This window comes from Somniosus microcephalus, chromosome 1 (assembly GCF_052327205.1).
Source record: "Somniosus microcephalus isolate GS21.2 chromosome 1, FLI_Smic_1.0, whole genome shotgun sequence".
In the NCBI taxonomy this organism is placed as follows: Eukaryota; Metazoa; Chordata; class Chondrichthyes; order Squaliformes; family Somniosidae; genus Somniosus; species Somniosus microcephalus.
Window position 1 is genome coordinate 50636985 of NC_140987.1, and position 14821 is coordinate 50651805.

A 14821-nucleotide genomic window follows, 5' to 3' on the forward strand; every position below is an offset into this window, starting at 1 on the left:
AGTGTAGTAGGAGTTTTACTCGGTATATAATCCATGTTGTACCTGCTCTGGGCATGTTTGGTATTGGCCCTCATTGTTTAAAAGGGAAAGTGTTCCATTCCTCTCGCCTTGAAAAACAAAAAATTAACAAAAACAAAGTTTTACAAAATTGATTTTATTCTCAATGAAATGCTGCTTCCTAATGTTTTCAGGGCTGTTGTAATAAATGGATCAAACATCAGTTTTAGGATCTGAGTGAAACCCAAAACATTATTTATTGAGCAGCAGCTTTTACGGAATTTATTGTTTTATTAGTTATTGGTTGAGCCCTTAAAATGTCTGGTCTGTGTGGGAGGGGGATGGACAATTTTCCCTCTCTCAGTTTGTGAACTGCTTGTCCCTACGTTGATGCCCACAGCCCTTCTTGTGGTGGGGGGCGATGTGGTTGGGTTTGGTGGTGAGTTCCTTGGCCGAGAACTGCTGCGACTGTTCTCGTGTCTCCTGTTCCAGTACTATGTGGTCCTGCACCTCTACCTGGAGCAGAACCTGACCATCACTGAGGAAATGGCAGAGAAAATGACTGTGTCCAGGGAAATCTCCGAGGACATTCTCAAGCGTGTCACTGACTGCTACATGCGGTCGGGAAACTACCACCTCGCAACCAAAAAATACACGCAGGCTGCCAACAAGACCAAGGTCAGGGGGTGCACGGCGTCATTACTCAATGGGGCTCATTCCCGAGTTACAAATTGTATTGTTCAGGAGTGATCAGAGCAAAGCATTTCACTGTTAAAGCTCCCACTTTCCCCAGTACTGGTGCCAGTGCCCCATGAATTGAAACCCATGCCTCCCACACCACTCTTAGGGCCACACATTTAAAAAACCTCTTGGGGGAAAAATTGGGTTGATTTGCGCCTCTCGTTAGCGCCCCCAGGGCGCGCTAACGGGGTGCAAATACCCTAGCACCCAGGTGCGGCGCTACTAACGCTGCACGTGAAATTTAGCGGCGGTGGTAGCCAGTAGCGCCCCGCCACGCTGCGCCTCCGGCGATGACGTCATTGCTGTGCGCAGCGCCCCGCTTGCATCCCGACCGTAAACTTCCCTTGTGCCCCCTGACCTATCGTCGGACGGTATGTTTGACAGGGCATTTTTGCAGCGGCAGCGGCGCTATTAAAAGGGGCAGGTATTGGGCGGCCATTTTCTTTGGCTGACTGCCAGCACCTGCCCCCTTCCCCTTTTCTTCTCGGGGTGCTGGCTGCGATCACTCAGCCCGGCACTCCTCTTGGGTGCTGGGCTGTTTTCCCGGCACCCCGCTCCCCGGTGGTCTAGCAGGGCCCCGGTGCATGCAGCGCTAGGACACCCCCCTTTAATCAGGGGAAGAGGCCTGCAATGACGTGGCGCTGTTGCACGTAGCGCTGCAATCTTCAGTTGTAGCGCCCCAAGAAGGAGGGGGAGCGCTTCCAGTAGTGCACCACCTCCTGCTTGGGGCGCTACAACTTAATTTCCGGTGGAGGGACACTAACTATTTCGGGGCGCTAAAATTAGCATCCCAACGATGTTAGCGCCCCAAATAGGGCGCCACCCAATTTTTCCCCCCTAATCTGTTTGTCCCTTATGCCAATTTGTGCGTGACTCAGGTAGTAATCCAGGGATTATTACCTTTTGAGGTTCTGCTTTTTAATCTGTACCGTAGCTCCTCAAACTCCCTCAGCAGAACCTCATTTTATTGTGGTGCTAGCCCACAAATGGTCGAGTTTATTGAATTTAATTTTACAACTTGTTTATGCCATTTCTCCGAAGTTACGAAGATGATTGTGAGAACCTCCATGGAACTTCCACTCCCCGTCCTGTAAAACCTCCACAAAACTATTGACTATGCATTCAGTCAACTCTCCTAATTCTTCTATACCTGCTCTCTTCTTTGCAAAATGCCTTGGGACATTTTGTTATGTTAAAGATGCTATACAAGTACAAGCTGTTGTTGCAATTTTACATTTTGCACGTATCTAGCTGATCAAATAGTGCAAGTAAATAAACTATACGGCATTAAATTTTGATTTAATTTACCTCAATTATGCAACTAAAACTTTTGATTCCATTCAAGATTATTGATGTAAGTAATAAGTGAATGCTCCTCCATGGTAGGAATGAGATGACTCAACTACTGAGTCCGGAGGGCAACGAATGAACAGAGTAAGCTGCTATCAGCAGATAGAGGCAGAGATTCTGAACTAAGTGAAGTCTGGAAGTCAAACATTTGGCAGTATTGCAGCTAGGTCCACTTACAGATCCGAGAGATTTATATTTAGGTATAAGCAGTCAGGAGACTGAAGTTAATTCAAGGGTCTACAGTAGAAAACTACAATATCACCCCAGCTAGAGTTGGTTAGCAGGGTGAAAGTTTGGAATGACTTATAATAGAACATGTGCAATCAAACACAGTTGAACTGAATGTGGTAACAAAGGTAGATTGTGCAACATTTAAGCCTGTTTTAGTGCATGTATGTATGCATAAATATTTAAATGTCTCCAATCAATAGAGTCTCCAGGAATAAGGTTAGCACAAGGTTAGCCCCACTGGCTATTGAGAAAGAAGACTGCTATCTAAAAGTTAAAGACAGAGATAGAGAGCAGGGATAAGTTAAACTTGTAATATCTTTAGGGTGAAGAAGCCACATTGCCACCACACTGACCAGCAGCAAAATTCCTTTTCAATACAACCTGTTAAAGCCATTAGCTTGTTGCAGCTGCTGATTTCATTTAGATATTAATAACTAAATTATATAATACCCTCTTGTTCATAAAGAGGTGGAAGCATATATTAATAGGCTTTGAAAAGCCATATCAATCAATAAAATAGCAACCAATTAAAGCTCTGCACTGTCCATGCATGAAATCTGGAGGAGGAGCATAGCTTTGAGTAAAAAAAATCTTGTTTTTCAGATGCTTAGACATTACAGAGGAAGGACTCTGATACTGACTTGGTAGTATATTAACATATGATAGATACAGATCCTGTTGTTTATGTACGATATGAGACTTGTTTTCTATTTGATCTTCAAACAGATTCACAACAGTAAGAAGTTTGGAGTTGTTGAATGCGGATTGTAAACACTGTGACTAGTGTACCTACTTTTCCCATTCTGATTGGAAGCAAAGCTTATAACTTTCTGAGTGGAATTTATTTAAAGATTGGATGAAGCAGTTTTGCTGTTTCAATAGGACGCATATTCCTAAGTGAGGGCGCCAGCCACATAGCAAGGAGTTTTGAAGAAGATAAAAGAAAATGCAAGATTACGATGAAGCTACTGCTTTCCTGGGAGAATGGGGATTTTACCAGAAGTCAATTTTTTTTTTGCTCAGCATCGGTATAATCCCAAATGGCTATGTGGGTCTGTCTATGGTGTTTCTGGCAGATACCCCTCAGCACCACTGCCGCCTGTCTAATTCTTCGAACATGACCATTGAGGAAACTTCCTTCATTAACCTGAGTTTACTGCTGCCCATGGAGGAGGTGGATGGTGAGCTAGTGTACAGTAAATGCACCAGGTACAAAACTCAGGCACAAGATGGCTTCAATGACACAACACGTGAAACAGAGCCCTGTGTGGATGGCTGGGTATACAGCACAGACAGATACATCTCTACTATTGTCAGTGAGGTAAGAAGCTTTCATTCTGTGTCTCTATTTTGTGCTTGGGTACGGCTCCTACATCTGACTATCGTAAGATCCATTTTTGTCCCATTATGCTTATTTATAATGACAATAGAGTTGGATAAGTTGCTTTTGAGACATGCTTGTGTTCCTGTGGAGTCAACCAGCTCGTTTTTTATACTGCTTACTTATAGATCTCCTTTGGCATTGTTCATGGTGTGGCAGAAGATACATTGTTGTGTAACAATAGGAACATTAGACTATGCCACATAAGATGTGTTACTTTATAATAGAGGGTCCCTTACAAAACAGTCACTGGCAAATTATAATGAAGTACAGTTGCAAATTTCATGTGGATAGATTAAGAAGAAGGAAAAACTTTTTAAAACGTGTGTTAATTGCATAAAATAGTGAAAAATTCACCGTGAAAATTTTGATTCAAAATGTTATTACATAGAATTTAGAGCATAGAAACAGGCCATTCAGTCCAACAGGCCCACGCTGATATTTATGCTCCACCTCCCACCCTACTTCATCTCACCCTATCAGCATATCCTTCTATTCCTTTCTCCCTCATGTACTTATCTAGCTTATTAAATGAAATGAATAAAACTAACTTTTGACATCTTGCCTGCACTTTCTTCAGCAGTTATTCCTCTCATGCTGCATAGTTCCAGTACATAATATTACCGTTAGTAGGAAACCTTGGGGCCAAAGGCCAAGTTTGAAGCGGGACCCGAGGCTAGAGTGTGGCCACAGGAGGTCAGGAAGCATCAGATCACTGACAAAGTTAATACTACAGTGGGTCAGAAGCTAGAGCAGGGCCGGAGGTGGGTGGGCCACAGCAGGGCCGGAGGTGGGTGGGCCACAGCAGGGTCGGGGGTCGGCGGGCCACAGCAGAGCCGGAGGTGAGTGGGCCACAGCAGGGTCGGAGGTGAGTGGGCCAAAGCAGTGTCGGAGGTGGATGGGTCACAGCAGGGTCGGAGGTGAGTGGGCCACAGCAGGGTTGGAGTTGAGTGGGCCACAGCAGGGTCGGAGGTGAGTTGGCCAAAGCAGGGCCGGAGGTGGGTGGGCCACAGCAGGGCCAGAGGTGGGTGGGCCACAGCAGGGCCGGAGGTGGGTGGGCCACAGCAGGGTCGGAGGTGAGCGGGCCACAGCAGGGTCGGGGGTCGGTGGGCCACAGCAGAGTCGGAGGTGAGTGGGCCACAGCAGGGCCGGAGGTGGGTGGGCCACAGCAGGGTCGGAGGTGAGTGGGTCACAGCAGGGTCGGAGGTCGATGGGTCACAGCAGGGCCGGAGGTGAGTGGGCCACAGCAGGGCCGGAGGTGGGTGGGCCACAGCAGGGTCGGAGGTGAGTGGGCCACAGCAGGGTCGGAGGTGGGTGGGTCACAGCAGGGTCGGAGGTGGGTGGGCCACAGCAGGGCCGGAGGTGGGTGGGCCACAGCAGGGTCGGAGGTGAGCGGGCCACAGCAGGGTCGGGGGTCGGTGGGCCACAGCAGAGTCGGAGGTGAGTGGGCCACAGCAGGGCCGGAGGTGGGTGGGCCACAGCAGGGTCGGAGGTGGGTGGGTCACAGCAGGGTCGGAGGTGGGTGGGTCACAGCAGGGTCGGAGGTGAGTGGGTCACAGCAGGGTCGGGGGTGGGTGGGCCACAGCAGGGTCGGGGGTCGGTGGGCCACAGCAGGGCTGGAGGTGAGTGGGTCACAGCAGGGTCGGAGGTGGGTGGGCCACAGCAGGGTCGGAGGTGGGTGGGCACAGCAGGGTCGGAGGTGGGTGGGCCACAGCAGGGTCGGAGGTGGGTGGGCCACAGCAGGGTCAGAGGTGGGTGGGCCACAGCAGGGTCGGAGGTGGGTGGGCCACAGCAAGGTCGGAGGTGGGTGGGCACAGCAGGGTCGGAGGTGGGTGGGCCACAGTAGGGTCGGAGGTGGGTGGGCCACAGCAGGGTCGGAGGTGGGTGAGCCACAGCTGGGTCGGAGGTGGGTGGGCCATAGCAGGGTCGGAGGCGGGTGGGCCACAGCAGGGTCGGTGATCGGTGGGCCACAGCAGGGCCGGAGGTGGGTGGGCCACAGCAGGGCCGGAGGTGGGTGGGTCACAGCAGGGTCGGAGGTGGGTGGCAATGATTGGGCTGCTTGGCACCTTTTACCAGGCATGATGCAATGCAATCTTATGGGGAGGTTACCCTCGAATGCCCTCCTTGCACTCACCTCATGCAGCCACATGTACAACTTTGTCAGCCATCAAATTGGAGATGGAGCCTGTAGCACTTCTTCATTTGCCCACATACTCCATTTTGTGCTTCAACATAGGGTTGCCTTTGGCTCTCTGTCATGTAGCCTTTGGAAAGGCTGACAAATCGATAAAAGAACACAATTTCCAGAAAGCTGCAAGGCTTTTGCTACCAATGGACAGCTCCAAAGAATTTGACAGGGTCCGACCAGCAGTATAAACCTTTAATCAAATGACCATAGCATGGTCTCCTACCTTTATGGCCACAACCTTTAATTTTTCCTTAAGAGCTGCTGGTTTGCACCCCATAATGCGGCTTCCTCCCTCACGCACTAGGAGCACACAGAAACGGTTTAAATTAGCTGACCTTGCAGTATTAGGTCAGGTCAGTATTTTTCCCTACAGGCATGGGCAGCACTCAATCCACCAGGATTGCATTGCCAGCTTTATAGATCGTGGTATCGAGTCCATTGTGTAAATGTTTCAAAACTCAACTTAGGATCTGCAATATCATTTGATAGGACGGTAGGTGTCATGCAAATCAACATGCCACTAGTTTTTACCCATGCTCCGTTGATTTAGTGAATGATATTTCTGTTCAGAGAGTGTTATACCATCTACCATAAGGAGTATGAGTAAGAACTATTAGTGGCTGAAAATAGTGATGGTTTTGAAACATCCGTAGGTAGAAGAGACAGATAGAAAGGATCTCAGACTCATAGGGGAAGATATTCAACTCACACAGGTTTCCAGCGCCAAATGGGTGCCGTGATCAGAAGGCATGTCCGAAAACATCGGCCTGAAGCTCGATTGAAATTGGGCCTCGGGCCTCATTTAAACAGGTGAGCTGTGGACGCCCATCTGGCGTCCTGACACAATTCGCTGATTGGGGCCTGACCAATTCCGGCCAGCCCAAACGGAATGAGCTGGCCCGTAGGTGTGTCCTGGGGGAAGGGGGAAAGGGCAAAGCGGAGGGGGTGATGGGCCTGGGCCGGCAGCAGCCTACTGTATTTTTGTGAAGCCACAAAAGGAGGAGCACTGCTTTACCAGGCTGCACAGACATTTCAAAAAAGTTCATTCATGGCATGGCAAGGCCAGCATTTATTGCCCATCCCTAATTGCCCTTGAGAAGGTGGTGATGAGCCGCCTTCTTGAACCGCTGCAGTCCGTGTGGTGAAGGTACTCCCACAGTGCTGTTAGGTAGGGAGTTCCAGGATTTTGACCCAGCGACGATGAAGGATCGGCGATATATTTCTAAGTCAGGATGGCGTGTGATGTGGAGGGGAACTTGGAGGTGGTGGTGTTTCCATGTGCCTGCTGCCCTAGTGCTTCTAGGTGGAAGAGGTCGCAGGTTTGGGAGGTGCTGTCAAAGAAGCCTTGGCGAGTTGCTGCAGTGCATCTTGTAGATGCTACACACTGCAGCCACGGTATGCAGGTGGTGGAGGGAGTGAATGTTTAAGGTGGTGGATGTGGTGCCAATCAAGCGGGCTGCTTTGTCCTGGATGGTGTCGAGCTCCTTGAGTGTTGTTGGAGCTGCACTCATCCAGGCAAGTGGAGAGTATTCCATCACACTCCTGACTTGTGCCTTGTAGGTGGTAGAAATGCTTTGGGGAGTCAGGTAACATGTAACCATTAAAAAGTTTCCTGTCTTCATTTGAGCAGGCTCCAGCAGTCTCTTTAAGTTGTTAGGCTGCTCAAGACCTGGAGCATGGTGCAAGCTACACCTATTTGTAGCGTTAGGACCCCAATTCGCATATGCAAGTCGCCTAACGCCCGTTTCATGTGAGTGCCCTGCCCACCTCGAAGACACTTTTCTCTCTTATTCTTCCAAAGCCTCAAATATTCTGTCTTGCAATCTCCTCTGTTTTACACCCTCTCTGTGTTGAAATCGGGACTAACCAAACTCTAGCTGATTCTTTCCAAAGGCCATTAAACCACGTAACGTTTTATCTTTGCGATATTTCCTTCTTGCCATGGCCTTCTGAGTATATGAACCCAAACTTGGTGTCACCTAATCACTACTTCCTGATTTGCTTAATTTTCTCTTTTAAGCTGAAAAATAGCTATTGAATTTCTAATCGGGGATTAACTATGGGATAGATAGGTTCTTTTAGGCACCAATGAAGTCTCTTGATTTTTCTGTTTTCAGTCCATGTGCTAAAATATGGGCTGTATGGTCCAGCCAATGAAAATGCCGACACAAACATCTGTGAACTGGGATTAGGAGACAGTTGAGCACCTAAAATAGCAATGGGAAGGCAAAGCCAATGGTTTACTGAGAAAGAAAAAAATAGCTGAATAGGGGAAAGCTAATTTTACCAGTCAGGCACTGCAACCTCATCGCAAGAACGATTTCCCAGAGCTGCCCATCCATTCATCATTCTCATTTAAGTAAGAGTGGCACTGTTGCTAGTCTAAAGGTGTTGTGTGAGTTTCCAGCAAAGCAAAGCAGGCATGACCTGCAGCTGGTGGGTGCATATTATGTCCACAGTGAAAAATAAAAAAAACTCTTTCAAGTCAGATAGGCCATGGCATTCTGCACAAAGACCCCTGAGTGACGCCGTGAGGGCAGTTGAATTCTCTCTGGACTTCGCGAATGATGGCAGTTCTGTAGAATTATGTTGCTCTCTCAGATTGTTGCTGTTGGTCAGTGGCAATAATGATGGCATTGTTGGCCTTGCTAAGTAATGTATCTGAGACAACCTTGACACATATGTAGACACTACAAAATCTCAGTGCTGGCCTGGAAGGCTGCCTCGTGAAGACTGAGGGTTACACTGACATTGATGACCATTGCCAGTGCTGCATGCACATTGCATGTTGTCCCATGGTCCTCCTGAAGGAGATGACGTTGGTATGCCAATGCCTCCTTGCTAAAACGTCACCCTCTACAGCACATCTATACTGTCATTACCAGATAGCAGTCTCAGATTATGGAAGAGCTGCTCTGTAGCAGAGCAGCGAAGCTTGACAGCATGAAGGTTGACATCACCTTTCCTGTTATTGGTGGCCCTCCTGAACCAATCCAGTGTGGTGGAGTGATGAACACTGTCCCAATAAATGCAAAAAAATACTAGTATGTGGAAAACAAATGTGAACAGCACACCTTGGAATGATGACTCTAGTTTTCTCACTGCAACCTCTCCACAATGCCTGTCCCAATAGAACAAGATGAATACATTGAATGAACGATGTGCCAGTGCTGCAATATGGGATATGTTGCTCTTAAGTGCCTAATCGTCTGGGTTCATTGACCGACTGCATGAATCGAGTGCTTCAGCGTTTGCACCACATATTGTGCTCACAGCCATTTTGAAATGGGTATTAAGTGAGTGCTATACCACACTCCCAACATTGCTGGATACTATCACTGGCTCTAAGCTTAACTCCCGTAGCAATATCCAAACTTTACTCCTTTCATTCTTCATGGTATACTTCATGTTGGCTTTTCAAATAAAAAAGGGGCTACTTCCATGCAAAGCTTTAAGATTGACAGAACCAAATCTGACAAACTTTATTTCAAGAAATAACTCACATTTACAATTCTGTCAATTTCTGTGTATAAGTTAGCAAAAAAAAGTTTAGAAATTATTGAAAAAAGGTGACTCAACCGTGGCTAACAAGGGAAATTAGGGATAGCATAAGATCCAAGGAGAAGACATATAAATTGGCCAGAAAAAGCAGTAAACCTGAGGATTGGGAGCAGTTTAGGATTCAGCAAAGGAGGACAAAGGGATTAATTAAGAGGAGGAAAATAGAGTATGAGAGTAAGCTTGCGGTGAACATAAAAACTGACTGTAAAAGCTTTTATAGATATGTGAAGAGAAAAAGATTGGTGAAGTCAAGCGTAGGTCCCTTGCAGTCAGAATCAGGGGAATTTATAATGGGGAACAAAGAAATGGCTGACCAATTAAATACATATTTTGGTTCTGTCTTCACAAAGGAGGACAGAAATAACCTCCCAGAGATGTCGGGGAACATTGGGTCTAATGAGAGGGAGGAACTGAAAGAAATCAGTATTTTTAGGGAAATGGTGTTAGGGAAATTGACAGGATTGAAGGCCGATAAATCCCCAGGGCCTGATAATCTACATCCTAGGGTACTTAAGGAAGTGGCCCTAGAAATAGTAGATGCATTGCTGATCATCTTCTAAAATTCGATAGACTCTGGAACAGTACCCATGGATTGGCGGGTAGCTAATGTTACCCCACTATTCAAAAAAGGTTGTCGAGAGAAAACGGGGAATTATAGACTGGTGAGCCTGACATCGGTAGTGGGGAAAATGCTAGAGTCCATTATAAAAGATGTAATAGCAGAGCACTTGGAAAACAGTGACAGGATCGGACAAAGTCAACATGGATTTACAAAAGATAAATCGTGCTTGACTAAACTACTGGAATTTTTCAAGGATGTAACTGATAGAATAGATAAGGGAGAACCAGTGGATGTGGTGTATTTGGACTTTCAGAAGGCTTTCGATAAGGTCCCGCATAAGAGGTTAGCATGTAAAGTTAAGGCACATGGGATTGGGGGCAAGGTATTGACTTGGATAAAGAACTGGTTGGCAGACAGGAAGCAAAGAGTTGGAATAAATGGCTCTTTTTCCGAGTGGCAGGCAGTGACTAGTGGGGTACCGAAGGGATTGGTCCTAGGACCCCAGCTATTCACAATATATATAAATGATCTAGACGAGGGAACTAGATGTAAAATCTCCAAGTTTGCAGACGACACAAAGCTGGGTGGGCGTGTGTGCTGTGAGGAGGATGCTGAGAAACTCCAGGATGATTTGGACAGGTTGGGTGATTGGGCATAAGCATGGCAGGTGCAGTATAATGTGGATAAATGCGAGGTTATCCACTTTGTTGGCAAAAACAGGAAGGCAGATTATTATCTGAACGGCAATAGATTGGGAGAAGGGGAAGTGCAACGAGACCTGGGTGTCCTTGTGCACCAGTCGCTGAAGGTAAGCATGCAGGTGCAGCAGACGGTTAAGAAGGCAAATGGTATGTTGGCCTTCGTAGTGAGAGGGTTCGAGTACAAGAACAAGGATGTCTTGCTGCAGTTGTACAGGGCCTTGGTGAGACCACACCTTGAGTATTGTGTGCAGTTTTGGTCGCCTTATCTGAGGAAGGATGTTCTTGCCATGGAGGGAGTGCAGCGAAGATTCACCAGACTGATACCTGGGATGGCAGGAATGACGAATGAGGAGAGATTTTTTAAATTTTTTATTCATTGATGGGGTGTGGGCGTCGCTGGCTAGGCCTGCATTTAGTGCCCAACCCTAATTGCCCTAGAGAAGATGGTGGTGAGCCACCTTCTTGAACTGCTGCAGTCCATATGGTGTAGGTACACCCACAATGCTGTTAGGAAGGGAGTTCCAGGATTTTGGCCCAGCGACAGTGAAGGAACGGCGATACAGGTCCAAGTCAGGATGGTGTGTGGCTTGGAGGGGAACTTGGAGGTGGTGATGTTCCCATGCGTCTGCTGCCCTTGTCCTTCTAAGTGGTAGAGGTCGCGGGTTTGGAAGGTGCTGTTGAAGGAGCTTTGGCGAGTTGCTGCAGTGCATCTTGTAGATGGTACACACTGCAGCCACAGTGCGCCGGTGGTGGAGGGAGTGAATGTTGAAGGTGGTGGATGGCATGCCAATCAAGCGGGCTGCTTTATCCTGAATGGTGTCGAGCTTCTTGAGTGTTGTTGGAGCTGCACTCATCCAGGCAAGTGGAGAGTATTCCATCACACTCCTGACTTGTGCCTTGTAGATGGTGGAAAGCTTTGGGAAGTCAGGAGGTGAGACACTCGCCGCAGAATTCCCAGCCTCTGGCCTGCTCTTGTAGCCACAGTATTTATATGGCTGGTCCAGTTCAGTTTCTGATCAATGGTAACCCCCAGGATGTTGATAGTGGGGGATTCAGTGATGGTAATGCCATTGAATGTCAAGGGGAGATGGTTAGAGTCTCGCTTGTTGGAGATGGTCATTGCCTGGCACTTGTGTGGTGCAACTTGTGTGGTGCGAATGTTACTTGCCACTTGTCAGCCCAAGTCTGAATGTTGTCCAGGTCTTGCTGCATATGGACACGGGCTGCGTCAGTATCTGATGAGCCTCGAATGGTGCTGAACAGTGTGCAATCATCAGCGAACATCCCCACTTCTGACCTTATGATGGAGGGAAGGTCATTGATGAAACAGCTGAAGATGGTTGGGCCTAGGACACTGCCCTGAGGAACTCATGTGATTGAGATGAATGACCTCCAACAACCACAGCCAACATCCTTTGTGCTAGGTATGATTCCAACCAATGGAGAGTTTTCCCCTTGATTCCCATTGACTTCAGTTTTGCTAGGGCTCCTTGATGCCACACTCGATCAAATGCTGCCTTGATGTCAAGGGCAGTCACTCTCACCTCACCTCTTGAGTTCAGCTCTTTTGTCCATGTTTGGACCAAGGCTGTAATGAGGTCAGGAGCTGAGTGGCCCTGGTGGAACCCAAACTGGGCATCAGTTAGCAGGTTATTGCTGAGTAAGTGCCGCTTGATAGCACTGTCGATTACACCTTCCATCACTTTGCTGATGATTGAGAGTAGACTGATGGGACGGTAATTGGCTGGGTCGGATTTGTCCTGCTTTTTGTAGACAGGACATACTTGGGCAATTTTCCACATTGCCGGGTAGATGCCAGTGTTGTAGCTGTACTGGAACAGCTTGGCTAGGGGCGCAGCTAGTTCTGGAGCACAAGTCTTCAGTACTATTGCCGGAATGTTGTCAGGGCCTATAGCCTTTGCAGTATCCAGTGTCTTCAGCCGTTTCTTGACATCACGTGGAGTAAATTGAATGGGCTGAAGACTGGCATCTGTGATGCTGGGGACCTCAGGAGGAGGCCGAGATGGATCATCCACTCGGCACTTCTGGTTGAAGATAGTTGCAAATGCTTCAGCCTTGTCTTTTGCACTCACGTGCTGGGCTCCACCATCATTGAGGATGGGGATATTTTTGGAGCCTCCTCCTCCTGTTAACTGTTTAATTGTCCACCACCACTCACGACTGGATGTGGCAGGACTGCAGAGCTTTGATTTGATCCGATGGTTGTGAGATTGCTTAGCTCTGTCTATTGCATGTTGCTTCCGTTGTTTGGCATACAAGTAGTCCTGTGTTGTAGCCTCACCAGGTTGACACCTCATTTTTCGGTATGCCTGGTGCTGTTCCCGGCATGCTCTCCTGCACTCTTCGTTAAACCAGGGTTGATCTCCTGGCTTGATGGTAATGGTAGAGTGAGGGATATGCCAGGCCATGAGGTTACAGATTGTGGTTGAATACAATTCTGCTGCTGCTGATGGCCCACAGCGCCTCATGGATGCCCAGTTTTGAGTTGCCAGATCTGTTCGAAATCTGTCCCATTTAGCACGGTGGTAGTGCCACACAACACAGTGGAGGGTATCCTCAACATGAAGACGGGACTTCGTCTCCACAAGGACTGTGCGGTGGTCACTTCCACCAATGCTGTCATGGACAGATGCATCTGCAACAGGTAGATTGGTGAGGACGAGATCAAGTAGGTTTTTCCCTCTTGTTGGTTCCCTCACCACCTGTCGCAGACCCAGCCTGGCAGCTATGTCCTTTAGGACTCGGCCAGCTCGGTCAGTTGTGGTGCTACCGAGCCACTCTTGGTGATGGAAATTGAAGTCCCCCACCCAGAGGACATTTTGTGCCCTTGCTACTCTCAGTGCTCCTTCCAATTGGTGTTCAACATGAAGGAGTACTGATTCATCAGCTGAGGGAGGGCGGTAGGTGGTAATCAGCAGGAGGTTTCCTTGCCCATGTTTGACTTGATGCCATGAGACCTCATGGGGTCCTGAGTAAATGTTGAGGACTCCCAGGGCTACTCCCTCCCGACTGTATACCACGGTGCCACCACCTCTGGTGGGTCTGTCCTGCCGGTGGGACAGGACATACCCAGGGATGGTGATGGTGGTGTCTGGGACATTGGTTGTAAGGTATGATTCGGTAATTTTGACTATATCAGGCTGTTGCTTGACGAGTCTGTGGGACAGCTCTCCCAATTTTGGCACAAGCCCCCAGATGTTGGTAAGGAGGACTTTGCAGGGTCGACAGGGCTGGGTGTGCCATTGTCGTTTCCGGTGCCGAGGTCGATGCCGGGTGGTCCGTCCGGTTTTATTCTTATTGTTTTTCGTAGCGGTTGTTTACAACTGAGTGGCTTGCTAGGCCATTTCAGAGGGCATTAAGAGTCAACCACATTGCTGTGGGTCTGGAGTCACATGTAGGCCAGACCAGGTAAGGACGGCAGATTTCCTTCCCTAAAGGACATTAGTGAACCAGATGGGTTTTTACAACAATCGACAATGGTATCATGGTCGCCATTACTAAGACTAACATTTAATTCCAGAATTAAATTGAATTGAATTTAAATTCCACCAGCTGCCGTTTGGGTCGATTGGGCTTGTACTCGGTGGAGTTTAGAAGAATGAGAGGGGATCTCATTGAAACTTATAAAATTCTAACAGGACTGGACAGACTGGATGCAGGAAGGATGTTCCCGATGGCCGGGGAGTCCAGAACCAGGGGTCACAGTCTAAGGATAAGAGGTAAGCCATTTAGGACAGAGATGAGGAGGAATTTCTTCACCCAGAGAGTGGTGAACCTGTGGAATTCTCTACCACAGAAGGCAGTGGAGGCCAATTCATTAAATATATTCAAGAAGGAGTTGGATATATTTCTTAAGGCTAAAGGGATCTAGGGGTATGGGGAGAAGGCAGGGACAGGGTACTGAATTTGGATGATCAGCCATGATCTCATTAAATGGCGGAGCGGGCTCGAGGGGCCGAATGGCCTACTCCTGCTCCTATCTTCTATGTTTCTATGAAAAATCAAGAACCAGGACTCTGGAACAGTTCCCATGGATTGGAGGGTAGCTAATGTAACCCCACTATTTAAAAAGGGTGGTAGAGAGAAAA

General features: G+C 48.1%; 1 protein-coding gene across 2 annotated transcripts in view; it reads left to right on the forward strand.

Annotated features, from left to right (window-relative positions):
* Window positions 1-2911: 2911 nt before the first annotated feature.
* Window positions 2912-14821, forward strand: part of LOC147124060 (organic cation/carnitine transporter 2-like) — a 222377-nt gene continuing 210467 nt past the window's right edge. The window contains exon 1 of one of the 2 annotated variants that reach the window (XM_085980315.1): window positions 2912-3640. In XM_085980315.1, the coding sequence (XP_085836441.1) occupies window positions 3266-3640 (375 nt within the window). In that variant the 5' untranslated portion in view covers window positions 2912-3265. The remainder of the gene's footprint in view (window positions 3641-14821) is intronic. The other variant, XM_085980305.1, reaches the window with a different exon arrangement.